General features: G+C 39.7%; 1 protein-coding gene across 2 annotated transcripts in view; it reads left to right on the top strand.

Annotated features, from left to right (window-relative positions):
• Positions 1-23,361, top strand: part of ttc39a (tetratricopeptide repeat domain 39A) — a 92,092-nt gene that overhangs the window by 64,524 nt on the left and 4,207 nt on the right. For both annotated transcript variants that reach the window (XM_078218552.1, XM_078218554.1), the window contains exons 11-17: positions 93-152; positions 1,526-1,687; positions 4,887-4,978; positions 10,877-10,997; positions 11,621-11,732; positions 16,004-16,118; positions 19,442-19,558. In XM_078218552.1, the coding sequence (XP_078074678.1) occupies positions 93-152; positions 1,526-1,687; positions 4,887-4,978; positions 10,877-10,997; positions 11,621-11,732; positions 16,004-16,118; positions 19,442-19,558 (779 nt within the window). The remainder of the gene's footprint in view (positions 1-92; positions 153-1,525; positions 1,688-4,886; positions 4,979-10,876; positions 10,998-11,620; positions 11,733-16,003; positions 16,119-19,441; positions 19,559-23,361) is intronic.

The following is a 23,361-nucleotide window of genomic DNA, read 5'->3' as shown; positions in this document are numbered from 1 at the left end:
TTTACGAAAGATTTATAAATATGTTTATTTTAAACATTGCTATCAAATGGTAACACATGGATTTTAATTTGAAATTCTCTGTGTTCCTACAGGGTGCCATCTTTTTATTTTTTGCAGGAAGAATTGAAGAAATCAGAGGAAATATTGATGCAGTAAGTAAAGGCATGAAATGGACAAAATCTCATTTTGACTACATGGGAGTAATGTAAAGATAGAAATTACCGTGAGTTGTTAAATGGAACTATTAATGGCCTTAACAATGCAGTCTTATTCAACAATCTTGATTTGACTAATTTATAAAACTTGAAACTGTATTATCATTAGAACTGCGGTATTATTCTGTTTTGCAACGTTCGTGTTCTTTCAACAGTACCAGAGGTGCAATTGTGGCATTTTTAATTGAAAACATTATTGTGCTATTGCTCTGGCGCTCTCTGAAGTGGAGCAACAGTGACATAACACAGCATCCGTTTTACTTTGTATAGCATATTTATTTGAATATGTGAGCACATGATAAACTGGCCTCAGTAGATTGGGATGTTTTGCCTTATCTTGTCTTTAATGTAGCTGAATATATTACTTGAGGACATGTGAATTCATCTGTCTTTCTTCATCTGAAAACCATAATTGGAAAACAATTTTCCATTCAAATTAGGCTCCTGCTTCTCTGGCTGAGAGACCTTTAGTGTGGAAACTAAGCAAATGGCACAGTGGTTAGTACTGCTGCTTCACGGCGTCAGGGACCTGGGTTCAATTCCGGCCTCGGGTGACTGTGTGGAGTCTGTACGTTCTCCCCGTGTCTACGTGGGTTTCCTCCGGGTGCTCTGGTTTACTTCCACACTCCAAAGATGTACCGGTTAGGTTGATTGGCCATGCAGAATTGTTCCTTAGTGTCAGGGGGATTAGTGGGTTAAATGCATGGGGTTATGGGGATTGGTGGGATTGCTGATCGGTGCAGGCTCGATGGGCCGAATGGCCTCCTCCTGCATTGTGGGGATTCTATGATTCCATGAATGAGATGAGAATGGATGATGGACATTCCAAGTCCTCCCCCATAACAATTTTAATTGCCCTGTCCCAACATTTCTGTTGGGTGAAGGGAAAAGTGTTAAAATAGTCCCTTTCCATAGAATCATACAATGTTTACAAAACAAGGAGACTATTCAGCCCATCATGTGGTGGCTAACTCCCCACCTTTTCCCACACTGCACTGCTAATCTTTCTCTTTAGATAATTATCTAATTCTCTTTTGAGGGTGTCTTTGAAACTGCCTTGGCCACACTTTCAGGTAACACATTCCAGACCCTAATCACTCAATTCATAAAAAGGTTTTTTCTTTCTCTGCGTTTACTAACAGGTATTTAATACCTGGTTCTTTAATGAGGAACTATATATTTTGAGCAAAGAAAAAGCATTTTAATATAGGAAATATAATGCAGAATATCTGAATTTCAAATTTATCTCAAATTCAAGTCAATCTTCATTTTGATCAATTTATTTACACTTGTGTTCAAAAATACTCTAGGCTATTCTACGCTTTGAGGAGTGCTGTGAGGCCCAGCAACACTGGAAGCAGTTTCATCATATGTGCTACTGGGAGCTAATGTGGTGCTTTACTTTCAAACGTCAGTGGAAAATGGCATATTTCTATGCGGATTTACTGTGTAAAGAAAACTCGTGGTCCAAGGTGAGGGAAACTCTGCATGTGGTACTTGTCTGAGAAAAACAGATACTTTCTCTTTCCTCCTCACCCAGCTGCTCCCCAGGACTCCTAGAAACTGGGTCTTGCTTTTAGGTGTATGCAGCATCTTGTTTCCTGCCTGAGATTTGGATTCAAACATTGTTCACACAAGTAAAATAAAGATTCATGGACTATTTTAATTGCTCAAGAATGAAAATCTTTTTTAAGCATTATCTGGATAGATTAGGTGTTGCATAATGGAAACCTTTGAATAAAGTACTCTATAATTGTACTGCGGATAATAGTTGCAATTTGATCCACTGATTCAGACAGCAAACCAGTGGCATTTTTAACATCCTTGCGCTCATGAAAAATGTTCAATCCAGCACTAGTAATGCTGGTCTGGCTACTTTAACATAATAAAGAATTGGCTAATATGAGGATCTCCCTAATGTAGCTTTCTTGTACAGTTCTGATAATTACAGGCCTGTTTGACAGTGGGATAAAGTGGTTTTTGTCTGTTGCAATACACTTTGTACATGTGGAATATTTCGAACCATTATTCAATGATAATAAAAGCTGAAGACGTAAGTACACTGAGTCATGCAAATATTAGGCAGCATCTATTGGAAATTAAAAGCAACGTCAGTTGAGTTCCAGCTTGCTCCAGCTAAGATCAAAGTTGTCTGCCTCCGGCAATATTTTCAGTGGTTTGTACTGAGCACATTTTGTTCCTGTTCTTCATTTTAGCCTTTCTATTTTGTTATTTACTGATGCAAAGTAGGAAGGGGGGGTGGGGGATGGGATGAGGAAGTTGTTAACCCAGTGCCTTCGCTATTCAAAACCAGCTCCGTTGAACTGGTTGAAAATCACATTGTGCATTAATTTTAAGATCTCTTATTCACACTTGTAGAAATGTTAACTAAAGTCAACGTTGATCCTTGTGTTTTTGATAGATTTCCTGAATAGACATTTATTGATAATGTGCCCAATTGCAGAGAATTACATTTCTAAAAAAAAGTTCAAGATTGAAGGAAAGATAACTGATGAATTGGAGTTGGGTTTCAGAACATTATTCCAAGAGTATTTTACGCCAGTAGATAGATACAGAGTGGAAATAATCTGCCATTGGGTTTTAAAACATTGCTGAATACAGTACAAAAATCCTAGTCAGTACAATGTTTTCTTAATGTATGCTGGGTTACCTGTTCCCTGGAATAGTTAATATATCTGTGGCACTCTCGAGATTAATATCACTCCCAACAGCTAGCTAGAAGCCTCTGATCTTAAACCAGAAGTTATGCACTCTTAGTTGGGCTGCATTAGGGCAGGAAGGAACTACTTAAATAAAATATTTTCCCTTTTAAAATGAACTAAAAACAGAGTTGAAATCATAGAATCCCTACAGTGCAGAAGGAGGCCATTCAGCCCATCGAGTTCTGCACCATCCACAATCCGACCCAGGCCCTATTCCCGTAACCCCACATATTTACTCAGCTAATCCCCTGACACTAAGGTCAATTTATCATGACCAATCAACCTAATCTGCACATCTTTGGACTATGGGAGGAAACTGGAGCACCCCGAGAAAACCCTCATAGACATGGGGAGAATGTGCAAACTCCACACAGACAGTGACCCGAGGCTGGAATTGAACCCCAGTCCCTGGTGTTGTGAGGCAGCAGTGCTAACCACTGTGCTACCGTGCCGCCCATACTTCAATATTTTTTTTCATTCCACTATTTCTTGGCAGAAAGAATGGGAAACCAGGGAGATGCAGCAAGATAAATAAAAAATGTTATGCCCAAAATATCAACATGATAAACATAGAATCTATCAAAAACAAGCCCAATAGTTAGCACATTAAGATCATCAGGATGGCAAAAGCCTTGGTCGCGTGTTACAATGCAGAGGTGATTTTTCCCTCTGCACGATTTTGGAACCATCCAAATGGGTATACCTCACCTTGTAATCTTACACGAATGTGTGTGAGATAGTAGGAAGCTACTGGTTTTGGTAAATTAAAGCAGGATCTGACGCTCTCTATCATGAACAATTAACAGGTCTTTATTTTTAACTGGTGACAACCTTATTAAAACAATGAACAAACTGAATAAACTCTCCAATAGAATGCTGTTCGAATATTACAAGACTCATTCAGGAATAATGAAATAAATCCTTTTGGAATATAGTCACACTCAAATGGTATAATACCAGGCATCTGTTGGAAGTATGAACTTTCTTCTGATGCTTCCGTCTGGCACCCTTTCCGTGTTGGTATCTCTTTCTGTTTAGGTGGTGATCTTCTGAAGATATATATATTAAACTGCAGGATTCTATACGAGAGCCTCACCTCTTCCTCCTTCCGACTAAAGACAGTTATCTCCCCTTGTCCGGGTTTATATGCCTGGAATTACCTCACAGTATTCCTGCGATCTGACTGGCTTGAGGCTGTCAACAAACCTCACATTTGAATTCCATTGGCCCTGTGTCTCTGTGTGCTTGCTTTAAACTCATTGGTTCAATTCAAAAGCCTGTTTTGCTATGTTGGAACCCTGACTGCTACTTTGGATACAAATGTTGCAAACCTGCTGCTGCAGTTTAAAATCCACAAAAAAACACATGCTTTTTAAAGAGACAATGCTATATGTTTTCTTCTTTTGGTTTTAACACTTCTTTTCAATATTTACATTTGTCAAACGCCACATTTTTAACCTCCTTCATGCAACTTCATAACACTAGCAATGATCAGCATTTAAATGTCTGAATTTTAATATGACGGTGTTTAAATTCAGAGTGGCAGTTGTGAAATCAATTCAGTCTGCATGTCCTTAGTTGGCATTTAATGATGTCAGAGACATGGCAGGTTTACAGCGAAAAATGTGTTTGACTCCTACAGCTAAGCTCAAACGTAACTTCGACTGCAAGGATGGAATTGTCCCCACTTTGACTGAAAAACATTGGTATTGCCAAGCTGATATGCAAACCAATTTCCATTAGTATTATTGTTATAAATTGGCGATTTGTTTATAATTTCTAATTGTCAGTAAGAAAGATCCTATTGGTGGAATTAAATAATTTGTCACATTTAGAATGTAAAAAATCACTAAGGAAATGGACGCTGGAAAAGTTGAAACAGAACTGGAAGAAATCTAAAATTGCTGAGTTTGACTGTTGCCCTAATCTGTTCCTTTCCCTTTGACAGTCAACATACATGTATATGAAAGCAGCATATCTTGGCATGCTTGAAGATGAGGACTACAAACCTTTTGGGGATGATGACATTGAGCTATTCAGGTTGGTCATTTAATGAATTAATATGCTTGTCTTCGCTTGTTTTCTTTGTAATTTAATAATACTTTCATTCTTGAAAAATATAAATGTTTGACATTTTAACTTCCTGATATGTATCATCACCAAGGTTTAGATGATTCAATCTCAGAAAAATCAAATTTGTGTTTTTCAGTTTCCTATTTGTGTATATATTTCCTTTTTATAAAACAATTATTTTGAAAAGGAGCAGGAACACTGTAAAATAGAACAGAAATGTTGCAGTATTGCATGCTACAAGGATCTGCTCCAACTGCAAAATGGTTGAATAAGCTTTCTACAAATTGACTTGAATGATTTCCAGAAATAATTCTAGATAGTCACATTTTACACACATGTATACTTTTATGACATTTCTTAGTTATTACACAGTATTCCCAATTAACATACAAACCTTAAGTATTGTTAGAAACAGGTTACACCAGTGTCTGTGCTGTGGTAATTGGTAGTCCATTAATATTTATGGGGAAAGCATCAACTTGAGGGAAGCCTGTTTTACCCATTCCCAACCATGTTGAGGGTATTAACTCCTCCTTTGGTGGTAGTGTTCTGGAGCAGAACTCCAAGTTACATTAGGACACCAGACGAGACCCCAACAATTTATCTTTTTGACATAAATGCAAGAACAGGATACTTCACCCCAGCAGTAATTCCACTGACAAATTAGGGATCTTTTATAGTAAAACAAATTTTATTTAATAACAGTTTAAATATAACTCTTAACAAATGATGCAGCTTAAAAACATTTAAAATGAAAGGAAGCAATTTTAATTTCTAACTTATGTCTGTTTCAGTTCTAAATGAGTAACATTCTTCTTACAGGCTCAAAGCCACTTTAAATACAGTTAGCAACCATAAATATACTTGCTATAATGTGTAAGACAGTCTTGATGCTTTCAGAGAGAGTAAATGAGTTTCAGCAGCTTGCAGAAAACCTCTATCTTCAAGCAAATCCCAGTTGGAACTGAAAAGCTGTTTCTCTGCTATAGACCTTGTTGCTCCTATTAACCACATTATCACGTAACCCTGCACACCTAAACCCACCTTCCATTCCTTTAATCAAAACCCAAGGGGAAATCTCCATCTATAAACAAAAATCCATTAGCTCTATCCTATGTAAACATTACATGGCTAAAATGACCAATTATCCTGCTCTCCCAGCATCTGAGCTAAATGTTTTCCAGACACACCGACTGCCTGCAGAATAGAGCTGAACCTGTAAACTGTCGCCTTAAATATAAAAAAAACAATCGGGGATCCAGGTTCAATTCTAGCCTTGGGTGACTGTGTGGAGTTTGCACGTTCTCCCCGTGTCTGCATGGATTTCCTCCCACAGTTCAAAGATGTGCAGGTTAGGTGGATTGGCTATGCTAAATTGTCTCCTAGTGTCCAAAGATATGTAGGTTAGGGGGATTAGCGGGATAAATGTGTGGCGCAAGGCGTATAGGGCAGGGGGTGGGCCTGGGTAAAGATGCTCTGTCAGAGAGTCAGTGCAGATTTGATGGGCCACATGGCTTCCATCTGCACTGTAGGGATTCTATGATGTGTGTGTATATATATATATATGCACACTATCATCACATTTGGGATATGGATTATGGGTAGCAAGTGCTTGCTGTTACCCCATCCAAGTAGCATTCTTTATGGGTAAGCCAAACATTCAATCATATTAGGTGTCTCTGAACAAAATCCTGACCTCACCTAATGGCACATAAATCCACAATCATATGGCCAATGGGAAATGCAGAATAATGATAAGGAGTTGGCCTTAGCTGATTTGCCCCTTCGTTAGTCATCAACTGATTCAAGTTGCAGCACCCCTGTTACTGTTCAGCCTGAGTTCAGGTGACTCAGTACAGGTTGGCAATCAGATATGGGACCGTTGTTTTCTGTAAACCCGCTGAGTCATTGGGGAGCTGTTAGAAAAGGTTTGCAGAACATCTTGGGCAGGTCCTGAGCTGAATGTGGAAGATTTAACTGTATTTCTGGAAGTTTGTCCTACAATGGCCTTTTCACAAATGTACTGTCTAGATGATCCAATCTTTTCTGTTTGGTGGGGATGGAAATCCCTAGTAGTTTAGGTGCATATTTACCTAATGTGCCAGAACTACCCACATTTAACAACTAGGCAAGGTAGCGATCCATTGTGCTGTAAAGATACTTATAAAGCAATTGAAGTATGTGTGCCTTATTTTAAAAGCTTCTTTGAGTATTAAATGCTGTAGGTTTAAAGCAAAATTCAGGTACTGGAAAATAAATCCTTAAGTTATGTTTGGACTATGGTTCCTCATTGCCTTGCATCTTAAATTTTGATTCTGTTATACTAATATAGAAGACAGTCATATGGATTAAATAATCAATTCTGGCTATTTCAATTAACATGAACCGTATCACTGAGGAGGAATAGTCCTGCAGTGCAGTGCTACCCCCTGGTGGCAACATTTTAATGGATCTTACATCAGCACATCTAGCTTAACTAATCTCTTCAATATCAGGACAAAAAAGTAAAATAAGCATAGTTTTTGGAATAACTGCATATCCATGATGGCAAAAGAAAAATCAAGATAAGAGCTCTATAGAAAATTAAATGTATCAATCCAATTTCAGTTTATAAGTTGGAGCCAGATATTCAGGTTTTAATCAACCAATAGTTCAACTATTTTATACAGACAAGAGCCCAGATTTTCCAGCCTGCCACACCTGATCTGTAATATGCTGAGCCTTGGTATGTTTCCTGGGTCTGTATCATTTGGGTAAGATAGGAGAGCAGCTGACATGCAATACATTTTTACAAGGTCCCTTGAGGTTGTCAAAGGATACAGTGGGATATAGATCCATTTCAGATATGGGTAGAGAATTGGCAGATGGAGTTTAATCTGGGCAAATATGCGGTGCTGCACTTGGGGAGATTAAATGTTAAGGGTAAGTATACAATTAATGGCAGGATTCCGAACAACATTAATGTACAGAGGGACCTTGGGGTTCAAGTCCATAGCTCCCTGAAAATGGCCACACAAGTAGATAGAGTGGTAAAGAAGGCATATGCCATGCTTGCCTTTATTGGTCAGGGCAAGAGTCAGGATGACATGTTGCAACTTTATAAAACTTTGGTTAGGCCGCATTTAGAGTATTGCGTTCAATTCTGGTCATCACATTACAGGAAGGATGTGGAGTCTTTGGAGAGGGTGCAGAAGAGGTTTACCAGAATACTGTCTGGATTAGAAAGTATGAGCTATAAGAGGAGGCTGGACAAACTAGGGTTGTTTTCTCTGGAGCAGCAGGGGCTGAGGGGAGACCTGATACAAGTCTATAAAATTATGAGAGGCACAGATAGAGTTGACAGTCAGAATCTTTTTCCCAGAGTTGAAATATCTAATACTAGGGGGCAAGCACTTAAGATGAGAGGGAGAAAGTTCAAAGGAGATGTGAGGGGCAAGTGTTTCTACACAGTGGTAGATATCTGGAATGTGCTGCCAGAGGTGATAGTGGAGGCAGATACGATAGGGGCATTTAAGGGGCTTTCAGATAAGCACATGAATGTGCAAGGAATAGAACAATATGGACTGAGGGCAGGCAGAAGGGATTAGTTTCATTTGGCGTCATGTTCAGCACAACATCGTGGGCCAAAGGGCCTGTTCCTGTGCTGTACTGTTCTATGTACATGTATTTTGTAGAATGAAGCTGTGGATAGAGATGGTTGAGGCTCCAATTTCTTTCCATCACTTGACTGACCAGGAATTTCCTGCTCTTACCACGTGCCATTGGCGTCTGTTAGAAGGATTTTCAGGTTGATACTCAATTTTTTTTGCCACGTTAGAAATGCACATTCCTTGGCCATTAAGTCTTGGGGTGAGACTCGAACCCAGAGCTTCTGGCTCAAAGGCAGGAAGTGCAAGGAGACCTCCTTGATAGATGCCCAAAGTACAAAATATTCAATCACATCAAGTAGAAAGCAAACATCGAGAAGAATTCTGAAACAATCAGGAAGACAAGTGGATTCGCGGAATAGGTGCCAGATTTAATTTAATGTGAATGATGTGTGATGCAACATGAGGTCAGGGAATAAAAGTTAATTGAGGATAGGATTGGCAAAGGAGACTGGCGGTTCAAATAAATCATGCCCTGAAAGCAAGAGGGCAGGTTGGTTTTAAAAGAAGCATTTAAACATTGGGTCTTATAAATAGGAACTCAGACTATAAGAACAAATAAATAATGATGGATTTGTACAAAATATTGGTTAGACCACAAATAGCAACTTGTTCCGTTTCCGGTAACCCATTACATAAGGGACATTAAAGCCTTAGAGTTGAGCAGCATAGATTAACCAAAGATCATATCGGGAATGGGAAATGATAGTTATGAGGAGACACAAAACATGTGAATTATTACCAGAGAAGCAGCAAGGTCAAAGTGGAGAATTAACAGGGGTAACTAAATGAAGATGATTTTTGATAGGTAGGAAAGTTACCACTATGGTGTCAGCAATGTCAAGTTTTTTTTAAAGTTTATTTATTAGTCACAAGTACGACTTACATTAACACTGCAATTACTGTGCAATTCCCCTAGTCGCCACACCCTGGCACCTGTTTGGGTCAATGCACCTAACCAGCACGTCTTTCAAACTTTGGGAAGAATGTGCAAACTCCACAAAGACAGTGAACCAAGCCGGGAATTGAACCCGGGTCCCTGGTGCTGTGAGACAGCAGTGCTAACCACAGTGCCACCGTGCCCGCCCCAATTTAAAATGATTTACAAAGCAATGAGCGTGGTTTGGAGAAATTTCATTATACACAGGTTTTTGGAGTGTAGTAGGTAAAAATACCTCTCGAGACTGGTATGAGTCAAAATAGAGTAGGCTTTATTCTCACAAGCTTGCGGGAGAGGTCTGGCAACCTTAACAGCGATTCACCAAACCTCTCACTGAACTCAAGAAAGTGGGGACATTTATACAGCATGGCTCCCAATACCAGTCACGACACAAACACTGGTCTGGTCATGAATGAAAGTCCAATTGACAGTCCTTGATCACGAAGCACGATGCATCTGACCATAAATCAGAGTGTATCTGATTCTCAGGTCACGAAGCACCAGTCTCTGACAGCTGTAGTCACGATGTAGTCTCTGGTTTCCTGCTCTTCCGTGGCTTCCCTTTGAAGTTACTGTGTGCGGTCAGGGGCCCCAGTGGGAGTCCTTCTGTCAAACATCATGGAATTGCTTTCCTTCCGCAAACCACACACAAGCTGGTAGAAAAGGTATTCTCTCAAACACATTCACATTTGACTATCTATTGTTATAAGAATAAAAGTTAACTTGTATTAATGTCAGAAGCAGTATAAACAAGGGGATTAGCCATAATGAAGGGTTATGCTTGTGATACATTCTAAGTACAAAGTTCAACCTTTTAGGTACAAAATACATTGAGTACAAAAAACATTAACCCTTTCCCTTCTTCAGGAGCATGGAATATTTTACCATGGGGAACGGTTAGGGCAGACACCATTGCACTTCAAGGAAAATTGGATAAGTTAGATGCAGCGGAAGTTACAAGGCATATGACAATAGTGAGGCTGTACCTGCTTATAGGAGAGTGTAATTCTCAAAACCTTAGCCTGACTGTGGTGCAACCATCTCTAAATCTTGAGGTGCTGCTTCAACATGCCAGTGGTGTGCTAAATGATTACGGTGTTAAATTAATACATCCTTAATATTATCCTTCTGCTGAACTGGTATGATGGAATACTACGGAGGTATCATGGGATTATATTGCTTTGGGAATTCTGATTTTGAGTATGTGTATTTGCTGTGTGACTATTGTTTGCCAGAAAATATTAAACATATCTATACCTTGCACGATTTTGATACCAGAAAAGTGCCAAGTATGAAACAGAAAATTGCTGGGAAGTCTCTACCGACAGAAAAGTTTGCAATCAGAAAGGCTCGACGGTATCTTTCACCGAATCCTGTAAAGCTCCCAGTACCTGCTCTGGTGAGTATATTTTATAGCAATGGACCTTATTTTCAGAAAAAGTTGCTATTCTCAGTACCTTTTTTCACCTTTGTTTGTTCTTGTCATGAAATTTTATCATGAGGTGCAATTATTTTGTGAACAGAATTACTTACTCTCTTCATTGGTTAAATCTTACTGTAATTTATTCTCTCCCTTCCTCCCCTCTTTTTTTTTCTTTCGTGAGATGTGAACATCGCTAGCATTTGTTGCTCATCACTAATTACTCTTGAGGTGGTGTTTGGGGGGCTGCCTGCTTGAACTGCTGCAGTCTATTGTTCTCTTCCCCATATTGTGAATTTTCTGCAATTCAGGTTCTCCATGATGTTGGTACTAAGTCTACAGAACAGAATCGAAATATTAAGATGTTTGCACACACCTACTGACCGCAAATTTGATAATGTTTCATTTTTGCATGTACATGTTCTTTCCACTTGTGGCAGATAATGAAAGTTACTTTAGATCAGGGATTCATTAACTGGGGTCAGCTCTATATAAAATAAGTCTAAATATGTTATTTATTTTTAGTTAAAAATCTTTCATCATAAACACCTGCAGAGTGTAAAAACAGCAAAAGAAATGTAATTTAGCTAATATATTTTCAGGAAATGATGTATATTTGGAATGGCTATACAGTGATTGGGAAACATCAGGATCTGACTGAAGATATGCTCGAGACACTTAATGAAGCGGAGAGGACACTTGAAAGTGCCCCAGGTTAGTCCAATCTGAAGCTCCTGTTGAACTTAACATTAGGCAATAATGAACCTGTAGAATTATGGAAAAATAGGAGGGAGTTAGGGGAGGTTTTGTGGCGCAGCGGGTAGCGACCTTGCCTCTGAGGCAGAAACAGCAGGTTCAAGTCCTGTGTCGGAACTTGATGGGAAAGGAAATGGAGTTTATGTTGCAGATATATGGGTTGATTATCAGCTTCTAATTCCCTCCAATACACCTATGACAGATGTTAGGAGTGGTAGAATCTCCTGGTTAGCCAGAATCTGCAGAAGGCAACAGCAAACCACTGCAGTACCTTGTCGAGCATAACCACAGACCAACACATGGAAGGCTATGGTCACCAACACAGGTCATAGTACCTGAAGAAAGAGTGGAGGGAGTTGCCAAATGGTTATACAGCTGAGGGTTTCAATATTCCATGAATTAATAAATATTAGATTTCATCTAATGACTAATGATACAGTTACGATCAAGTTGGGGACCTGTAACTTATTGTTTAAAGTAGACAAAATTTGAAATCCCAGGCATTTACTGAGAATAAAACCACAAGATTCCATGGTTTAAAAAAACAAGAATTTTTACTATACAAGAGTCAGTAAAACAAACAATCAATGCTATCTATCTTACACTCTAACATCCAGAATTAATGGGAGGTAAACATTAATTAACAGACAACTGTAGTTGACACATACCGTACGTTATATGACAGACACTACCATGATAGATCCCATGAATTTTCTCAACAACTCACCTAGACATCAGTGATCATTGAGTCACAAAAATCCTTCAAACTATCTTCCTCATGAAGAACTTCAGCTCCTTTCTTGAAGAGTTAGCCTCCAATTTCCATTCATTAGCCACTCCTGTTCAACCTGGAAGCTCTCCATCTTCCTTTGTCAGTAAGTAGTTATCGGACAAAAGAACTGAAACTTGTATTACCCCAGTGACTGCTCACTCCAAGCTACTCAGTCTCCTCCGAAAACTGCACCCCACTGTGTTTACAAATCTTGCCCCCAACATCTAGAATTATAGAATCTCTACAGTGCAGAAGGAGCCATGATGTGGAGATGCCGGCGTTGGACTGGGGTAAACACAGTCAGAAGTCTCACAACACCAGGTTAAAGTCCAACAGGTTTATTTGGTAGCACAAGCCACTAGCTTTCGGAGCGCTGCCCCTTCATCAGGTAAGTGGGCTTACCTGATTAGGTAAGTGGGACTTACCTGATGAAGGGGCAGCGCTCCGAAAGCTAGTAGCTTGTGCTACCAAATAAACCTGTTGGACTTTAACCTGGTATTGTGAGACTTCTTACTGTGCAGAAGGAGGCCATTCGGCCCATCAAGCTTGCACCGGCAACAATCCCAACCAGGCCCTATTCCCATAACCGCACACACATTTACCTCACTAATCCTCCTAACATTAAGGAGCAATTTAGCATGGTCAATCAACCTAACCCACACATTTTTGGACTGTCGTAGGAAACTGGAGCACCTGGAGGAAACCCACGCAGACATGGGGAGAATGTGCAAACTCCACACAGACAGTGACCCAAGCCAGGAATCGAACCCGGTGCTGTGAGGCAACAGTGCTAACCATTGTGCCACTGTGCTGACCCAAATCTAATCGCTAACACGATCTAAGCTTCCTAACTGTACTGAGCATAGTCTTTTCTTTGCCCAGACTCCAAGCTTCACTGAGCTGACAACCACTCCTCGTTGCTGCTTGAACCAATGTATCCTGTTAATTTTTAAAAATTCTTTCATGAAATGTGGGCGTCACTGGCTAGGCCAGCATTTGCTGCTCATCCCTAAATATCCTTGAATTGAGTGGCTTGCTCGGCCATTTCAGAGGGCAATTAAGAGTAAACTACATTGCTGTGGGTCTCGAGTCACATGTAGGCCAGACCAGTTAAGGAAGACAGGTTTCCTTCCCGAGATTTAAATTCAATTTAAATTCCACGGGTTCGAGTGGGACTTGAACCCTTGAATCCAGAAAATGAGCCTTGGTCTCTGGATTACTAGTCCACTATGCCACCGCCTCCTCCTAATCTTACAAGAGAGGTCAATCTCTGTTCTGAGGCAGAGTCTGATGTTCCAAATTATGTCAGTCCCACAGGTGCTAACTTATCAAGGCTCAATACCTTCACAAATACAAGGTTGAAATAGAGTTTTGTTCTCTGGGGACTGAACGGCACAATGCCCGAGAACTCTGTGCTTTCAGTGTTGGGAATTGTGTTTGAAACCTATCCAGGCTGGTTGTGGAAACTATCATTTTCCTGAACTGTAATGGTTTTACGACTGGACTCAGAGGATTTGACCAACAATCCAGAGAATACAAATTCAAATTCCACCATGGCAGTTTAAGAATTTGAATTTGGTTTTAAAAATCTGGAAATAAAACAGCTGGCAACAGTAAAGAGAATTATAAAACTGCCGTATAGTTACAAAAACTCAACCAGAAACTTTCCCTTATCTGCCGTGACCTATAAGAACAGCCTTTTAAAGGTGGCCTAGCAAGCCATTCAGTTGTATTAAACCACCACAAAAGGGGAAACTGGTGATGGCCAAAAAATGCTGGCCTTGTCAGCAAGGTCTACATTCAAAGAATGAATCTAAGCTTCGTTTTCCTTGCCAGTTGTTATGGCCCTATTGTCTTAGCCCAGTTCCCAGTGGGTGTGAACATTATAAGCACAAAATCATCAATAATTAAGCACAAATGTCATCAAATTAGCAATTTCATGGAGCCTTCTGGATGGTTGGTATGGAAAATGAGAAAAAAAATGACTGGTGCACTGAAGGGAATGAACCAGCCACTTTAAAATGCTGTTATAGCTCCAACACTTTGTGTACTGTTAATATCTACAGGGTTCTCCTTAACTTCACTAGAAAATCTGTAAAAAGCCTGAAGTTGCATTTAGACCAGGGTTTTTGTGGATTGTCTGCCAAAGATAAGGTGGCCAATTTGTGAGATTGCCAATGAAATTTATATGAAAATGCATCAGGAATGATACAGAAGGATATATAATGTTTTAATGTGAGGCTGTTATAACGACACTCAGGGAATGAGTACACTGAAATTGGTTTCATGTATCAGTATGCAATCTGCCAGAGCTCAATAATACAGAATTCACATATTAATTAAAACATCTCAATGTTGGCATGTTTCTTCAAGTACCAGTTTGGCACTTGCAAAAATAACAGAATGATACACAAGGAGGACAAGACTGATGAACAACAGTAGGCTGTGTAAAATTAAGTTTTTGTCAGAGGAAATAAGCAATCATCATCACACATTTAAAAAAACATTGCCACGCTATGTTAATCATCTGATTCTTGGATCAGTCCTATGATCTGTTACACACACATACTGGATTAAACTGTCATTTCCCCTTCTGGTCTTTGCTTGTGCCAGAAATACTTATGATTCATCCTCATTATTCTTATTATATATGCAATGGCAGAGCTGACTGGCTTTTAGACTTTTATTCTCTTGGGAAGAACCTGTTCTCAGCTGCACAGAGTTTCAGATTGTGATGGCATCCTGCACACACACACTCTCGATGCAGAACAGAGGGAATCTTGCACTGGCACTCAGGAAATAAGTTCAAACCCAGTTTGCTCCCTCAAGCAGATGTAAAAGTTCCATGGCACTATATGAAGAAGAGCATCAGAGTTCCCCTGGTGTTTGAGCCAGCATTCATCCTTCAACCAATGCCCTAATTAAAAACAGATGATCTCTTCCTTTATCTCATTGCTATCTGTGAGACCTTGCTTTACAGAAATTGGATTGCAAATTTTCTTTCATTACAACAGCAGCAGCACTTCAGAAAGTAATTGTTCAGCTATGAAGCACTTAGGATATTCCAAGGATCCTAAAGTTTCCATATAAATACACAGGTATGCAAATCATTAGGGTACATGATGGAGTAACCCTTTCTGGATGATATGACACTGGGTGGGTTTTCTGGTCCCTCCCCTCTGGCCACAGCGTATTTTGGCTGTCAGTGGGATCTTCCGATCTTGCCGATGGCATTTGGCGTGGCTCGCCTGTCCAGTTGCCGGGGAACCCACCGTGGGGTGTTTCGGCAAGACTGTAAGATCCTGCTGGCAAGAAGGGCCAGAAAATTCCACCTCTATTTAATACCAATGAGGTATCAGGAGGAGGATGTGCACATCTTTCGCATAAGATAAACTGGTTAAATAACGAGAGATCCATTTGTGACTAAAAAATAAATTCTGACTACTCTCATTTTCAGCAACTGAGTTCCTGGTGGATGACCAGTGTTTGGTGAAGCTACTCAAAGGTCTTTGTCTGAAGCACTTGGACAAACTTTTGGAAGCAGAGCAGTGCTTCCGCTGGATTCATACAAAGTAAGTACAATTTACAGACCTTAATTTATAATTTACACATTTTCCCTAATGTTGTTAGGAAAGCTTATGACAGGATTGGAGGCCTCAATATTGCAGAAAACCTTAATGGATATAAAAATTTAGGCGTGAAATTAGAGAGGGAATGAAAAATATTGACAAGTAAAATCAAGAAAAACCCTTGGATTTTTTTTTACAATTAAATAAAGAACAAGAGGATCACTAAACTTGTCAGGCCTATTAATGACCATAAGGGGTATGGAGAGAAAGCGGGAGTGGGACATTGAAAGTGCATGATCAGCCATGATCACATTGAAAAGTGGTGCAGGCTCGAAGGGCCGAATGGCCTCCTCCTGCACCTATTTTCTATGTTTATATGTCTCTATATAAGGTGTGTGGAGGTGGAGGGCATGTGTATGATTCTTAACAAATACTTTGCATCTGTTTTCACAAAAGAAAGGTTCAATGCAGAGATTGCAACCAAGGAAGAGTGTGAAATATTAGATGAAATTAACAGAGGAGCAGTATTAATATGTTTAAAATATTTCACAGTGGCTAAGTCTCCAGGCCTGAATGAAATGTATCTTAGGCAGTCGAGGGAAGCCAGAGAAGAAACCTTGGAGGCTTTGAAAATCATTTTCTATACTCCTATGACTACAAGGCATGGTGCAAGAGGACTGGAGGATGGTTAACATTGCATTATCGTCTAGAAAATAATAGATTGAGTAATTACAGGCCAATGAGCCTAAACTTGACCATGGGAAATTAGAGAAAATTCTGAGGGATAGGCTAAATGTTCATTTGGAAAGACAGAATAATCAAAGACAGCACAGATTTATTGAGGGAAGGTTGTGTCCGACTAACATGATTTAATTTTTTTTGAGGACGTAACAAGGAGTGTCAAACAGGATGGTGCATTTGATATAGTCTGTACAGATTTCAGCAAGGCTTTTGATAAGTGTTATAATTCAGGTCAGAAACTCCGAAGTGTTTTATGAAGTCCACCTGGATCATAAGCTTTGCGCTTTGAATTTGGCTAGAGTTGAACATGAGATGCTTCACTTCAGGTATGATTCAGCTGACCTACTAGGGAGCTTTTATTAAACAATTTATTTAAGAATACAGTTAACATGTATAAAAAAAATTAATAACTTTTACCAATTACAAACAAGAAAACAAACAATCATGATATTGTATAACCCTGAACAAATATACAAAATGTTCCAATCAAACAAACTTCCCAACACAAGAAACCCTTGCCACAGGTTTAGCACAGAAAATACGAATACTCACGTGATGCTGGAACTTAGTCCTTTGGGTGGAGAATTGAAACTCTGACTTCCCAGCCTTGTAACTTCTAGCAGCCCTCTGGATATGTACACAGACCAGCTTGAAGTCAGAACAGCTTCCCAAAACACCAGGGAGAGAGAGAGAGAGAGGTGCTAAGTACTAAGTAGCAATCCACCAAGAGCAGAATTTTCACGCCAGCTAACAGCAACATTTCCAAAACCAGGGAGAGAGAAACACTTCTTTTCAGCTTGATGTCCTCCACCTTCTAAACTAAAACTGAAAGAAAATCCCAGAATTCTTCTGGAGAGGAACCACCTGACTTTGACTTGTCAATCAATCTTCCCCCTCACAATGCAGGATGATAAAAGATTGCAGAGTAAAAATAAACAAAACCCCATTTAAGCCATTGAAGCAGCAATAAAAGGATTTCTAACTAGACAGCCCGGCAACAATGAAAAAAACCCCAAAGCTGTTATAGCCGCAGAGAACATGATTTAAAAAAAATCAATTTCTTAAAGATATACTAGCATCACATAAGACCCCACATGGCAGACTGATCAGAAAAGTAAACACCCATAGGATCCAAGACCAAGTTGGATGCAAAATTGATTCAGAGGCACAAAGCAAACAGTAAAGACTGATGGGTGTTTTTTGTAACTGGGAGACTGTTTTTCCAGGGTTTTTTTCAGGGCCAGGACTCATTCCCTTGCTTTTTGTAGTATATAATCAATGATTTGGACTTGAATATCATGGCTATGATTAAGAAGTTTGCAGATGGTGCAAATATTGTCCATCATGTTTGTGATGAAGAAAGCTGTAGATTGCAGGAAGAGTAACCAGGTGAGAGGAACTTGATAAATGGAGTTGAGTCTGGAAAAGTGTGAGATGATGCATTTGGGGAAGGTTGAACAAGTCAAGGGAATACACAAGAAATGATAGGGTACTGAGAAGTAGAAAGGAACAGAGGGATATTGAAGTGCCTGCCAACAGATCCCTGAATGTGGCAGGATAGGAAGATAAGGTGATCAAGAAGGGAAACAGAATAACTTTCTTTATGAGCCGAGGCATAGAATCTAGGAACATGGAGGTTAAGCTGAAGTGGTATAAAACACTGATCAGGCCACAGCTGGAGAATCGCATGCATTTCTGGACATTTGCACCAGAAAGGGTAGAAGAGATTTACAACGATGTTGCCTGAGCATTTCAGTTCTGAGGAATGATTGGATAAGCTAGGGTTGTTTCTTTGAAACATAGGAGGCTGAGGGGAGACAACATTGAAATATATAGAATTATATAAGGTTTACATACAGTGGATAGGAAGACCCTGTCCCCCTTGTCTGAGAGGCCTATAACCAGGGGCGTGGATTCAGGATAAGAGGTTGCAGGCATAAGTGGAGTTTGAAGAGGAAATTCTTTCACCCAGAGTGTGTGTGGTGGGGGATCTGGAAGTCTCTGCCTGAAAGGGCAGTAGAGGCAGAAATCCTCATAACATTTAAAAAATACTTGTAGGTTACAGCATTTCAAGTGCATATCCAGGACTACAGACCAGGATCAGGAAATTGAGATTAGTTACTTGGCTTCTTGATGACTGGTGTGGACAAAGTGGGCCAGATGTCCTCTTTCCATGCTATAATTTTCTCTGATTTGGTACTGGAATTCTGCATTCCCTTAGCTGTCAATGGATGTGAAAATCTCAAGGCACTATTTGAAAAGAAGCTGCTGCCAAAGCAAGAGACATCTTCAAGAAGGCAGCTCACCACCACCTTCTCCAGGGCAAATGCCAATGAAGCCCCAATCTTTGGAATGAATAAAACAAAATCTCTGGCTTTACCAGAGATTAGCACTGATCGTGAATGTAGAGAACATCAGTATCAATACTATTCTGTGCTGCTTCCTTAAAAAGAGTAGAGAATCTATAAAGGAAAGCAATGTTGGAATTATTGCTAATTCTAGCAGATTTTAATCCAAGTTCATCAAATCTCTTTTTCCATTATTCTTTAAGTTAATTTATATTTTGTTGTTACTTTCTGTTTCAGAGAGCAGATGATCAAATATGACCATTACTTAATTCCAAATGCTTTACTTGAACATGGTCTCCTCTGCATGCAAACGGGAAAAAATGATGAGGCAATAACACTCCTGGAAAGAGCAAAGTAAGAAAATCTAATAATTGTGTGTTTTTTAACCAGTATGAAGTAAATCATCTCAGTTGTCCTTTATCCAGAAAATATTGTTGATACTCTTCATTTCACATACTCCACATTCTAGTACAGTCTAACTCAACAGGTTCGAAGAAAACCATATCTCAGAACGCACATTTGTTGGCATGAAATTGCAGGCACAGGCAGGTCCCCCATTCTCACACTGTTTAAAAGCTTGGAATCTCAGCTGTTGCAGAAGTTCATTCTTCCAAAGTTGTACTTTGACGAAATTCCATTAGTAGAACCCTTGGCTTTGAATCTGTGTTGAGAGTTCAAATTCTACCCCAGGATTTGAACACATAACTTGGTATTTGAGAGAGTGCAAAATTGTCAGAGGTGGGATGTTAAACTGGGGCCTCATTAATATGACCATGCATAAAAGATAGTGAGACTTTAAGAAAATAATATTTACAGGTTGTGGGTTTGCTAGTATTTATTTTCAATCTTTAGTTGACCTTGGGCATGTGAAAGTGAGCCACTGTTTTGAATACAATTATATGCCTAGGCTATTTCAGAGAACATTTAAGAGTCAAGTGTTGTGGATCGGAAGTCACATATAGGCCAAGCTAGGAGTGTATTTTTTTCAAATCATTCATGGGGTGTGGATATCACTGACTCGGTTTTATTGTCCATCCTGAATCACTCTCAAGAAGGTGGTGGTGAACTGCCTTCTTCAACTGCTGCAATCCATGTAGTGTAGGTACGTAAACTGCTGTTAGGGAGGGAGAGCCAGGATATTGCCCATTGATAATGAAGGAATGGCAATATTTTCAAAGTCAGGATGCTGTGTGGTTTGGAGGGGAACTTCCAGGTGGCATCTGCTGTTCTTGTCCTTCTAAATAGTAGCAGTTGTGGGTTTGGAAGTTGCTGTCCAAGGAGTCTTGGTGAATTCCTGTAATGCATCTTGTAGATGGTGGACAGGCTTTGGGGAGTCGAGCAGGTCAGGGTAGCTCACCTCCCTCATAGATGAAGTATTTATATGGCTAGTTCAGTTCAGTTTCTGGTCGATGGTAACCCACTGGATGTTGATAATGGGGGAATTCAATGATGGTAATGCCATTGAATGTCAAGGGGTGATAGTTAGATCCTCTCTTGTTGGAGATGGTCATTGCCTGGCACTTGTGTGGCGCAAATGTTACTTGCCACTTGTCAGCCAAAGCCTAGATATTGTCCAGCTCTTGCTGCATTTAGATATGGGCTGCTTCAGTATCTAAGATGTCACATAGGGTACTGAACATTGTGCAATTATTCGCAAAAATCCCCACTTATGATAGGACATCCATGAATCAGATTTTCTTTTGACAACTTGGTAGTTTAACAGTGGAACTATGAAAGTGAGCTTTTTGTTATTCCATATTTAAGTAAATTTAAAGTTCCCAGATGCTATAGTAGGATTTGAACTTGTCTCTAGATCATGAATTCAAGCTTGTGAATTACTAACCATCATGCTGCCAGATCATTGAAGAGCAGGGAGTCTCTTGACCAATATTCATTCCTCAGCAACAGATTAGCCAGCTATTTATCTCATTAATGTTTGTGGGAATTTTCCAGAATCCTAAAAAAGAGAAAATGAAATCTTGGCATCTGCCGGACAAACCTGAAGATATACAAGCCTTTTTTAGATCAATCTACAAAAGGAAATTAATTCATTGCTCATTTACTAAAATCTGTGACTTAGTTCTATTACATGATTATATTGAGTGAATTAAGTAGACAAAAAAAAAACTATTAGCAGACAAAAGCTAAATCACAAATGTTGAAATCATCCAGCTCGCACAAGGGTACCAGAAATTGCTATAATACACAACTCTTCACAGATTCTGAGGTTTACTGCCTAAGTTGCAAGCAAATTAGGTGTTCCAGAGTTAGAGCAGATGATTTACCCAAGCTTAATATAGTGTAGAGAAGACAATAATATTCACCATTGCTGACTTGCATGACTGTATACACAAGGTACTATAGTTTACTAAAACGACCTTGGATTATCAAAACTCACTTGGAAGGGGTTACTACATTATGCTTCCTGTATTGTTCTGAAGAAAATGGACAAGCCCGAAAGTCTAAAAATCCAGCCCTGTCCAGGCAGGAGTCAGAGTACATATTGATATTAATTGCTGCAAACACCAGGCACCATGGGCTTGCTTAAACCAGGCAGCAGCAACCTGGCCCAGTGACACTGAAGGAATAATTTCAAGGCAGGGTGTTGTGTGGCTTGGAGGGCAACTTGCGAAAGTATCACTGAAGCAACCCTAATGTTGGTAACCCTTCATATTGCAATTTGTTCACAAGGAAATTATGAAATCTTGCGAGTCTTACCCTTAAAACAGTTTTGGTTAGGTACACGTTGCTTGAGGGGTATATTGATAATTGAGGTTGTTTAATCACAAATTAACAGCCAATGTATAAGCTCCAGGGGTCTCCAATGCTGAAATGGTACCATTCCGCTAGTCCTCACATAACCCACATCCAACACTTTACATAACTCCTACAGACCACAGTCATTAAGGTACCCATCAGCTTCCAACTTTAGCCTATCAAGACTGGGGAGTGTTTGAAAATGATACCCGTTACAGACCCCATGATCTAAACAGAGTTAAAAAGGCTGACAAACTTGAGCAAAGAATTTAGTAACATTGATTTGTCATCGTTAGTATGGGATATCATCAGGACTTCTTGTGCACCAAAGAGCCATGTAATTCGAGCAATTGCTAAAATTGTTCATGGAATTTACTATTTTGAATTGCTTTGCATGCAAACCATTACAAGCATAACAAAATGTGGTGTTAAAATTGTGCAAAACCTTTGGGCTACATTGACTAAAAAAAGTTAAGGGGTGACCTGCTAAGCTTTCAAAGTCAGAAGGGAAATAGTAATAGGTTGTTTATCACTACAATTCAGATGGTGACAAAAGCAATTAAGTTTATTTATTAGTGTCACAAGTAGGCTTACATTAACACTGCAATGAAGTTACTGTGAAAATCCCCTTGTTACCACACTCTGGCACCAGTTCGGGTGCACTGAGGGAGAATTTAGCATGACAAATGCACCTAACCAGTACGTCTTTCAGACTGTGGGAGGAAACCAGAGCACCCAGAGGAAATCCATGCAGACTCCACAGAGAGTGTGACCCAAGCTGGGAATCGCACCTGGGTCCCTGGCACTGTGAGGCAGCGGTGCACTGTGCCGCCCCAAAGAGATTCGAATCTAGAATTCTTTGCCATATACCTTTGCTATAAAGTCTTTTAAGAAAGGATTATAGATTTAATATTGTTTCCTTGAAACAAAACAAAGGTTTGGGGGAATGATCAAGATTGTAGGATTAGGCTAGATAATTTGTGTGGGGAATATCTGAATTCTATGAGCCAAATGGAGGCTACAGGCTGCATTAGGCCGCAGCAGTTAGGAAGTTTTAACTGGACCAGCCACCCACACTGTGACTACAAGAGTAAGTCAAAAGCTAGATTTTCTTTGGCAAATCACACTTCCTGACTCCCCAAAGTTTGTCCACCATCTACCAGGCACAAGGCAGGAGTGTGATGGAATACTATCCACTTGCCTAGATTAGAGCAACTCTAATAACACTGAAGATTCATAACAGCACTCAAGAAAACGCAGTCTGCTTGATTGATACTCTCTCCACTGGCTCACAATGGCTGCAGTGTGTAATATCTATATGTATTTCTAAGTTGGGTTGGTGTCTGGCTTGAATGGGAATTTGCAGGTGATGGAGCTCTTACGTGCTCACTGTTCTCTCA

Source organism: Mustelus asterias, chromosome 8, assembly GCF_964213995.1.
Source record: "Mustelus asterias chromosome 8, sMusAst1.hap1.1, whole genome shotgun sequence".
NCBI lineage: Eukaryota > Metazoa > Chordata > Chondrichthyes > Carcharhiniformes > Triakidae > Mustelus > Mustelus asterias.
The sequence above is the reverse complement of the archived record's forward strand: the minus strand, read 5'-3'. Positions and strand labels throughout refer to the sequence as shown.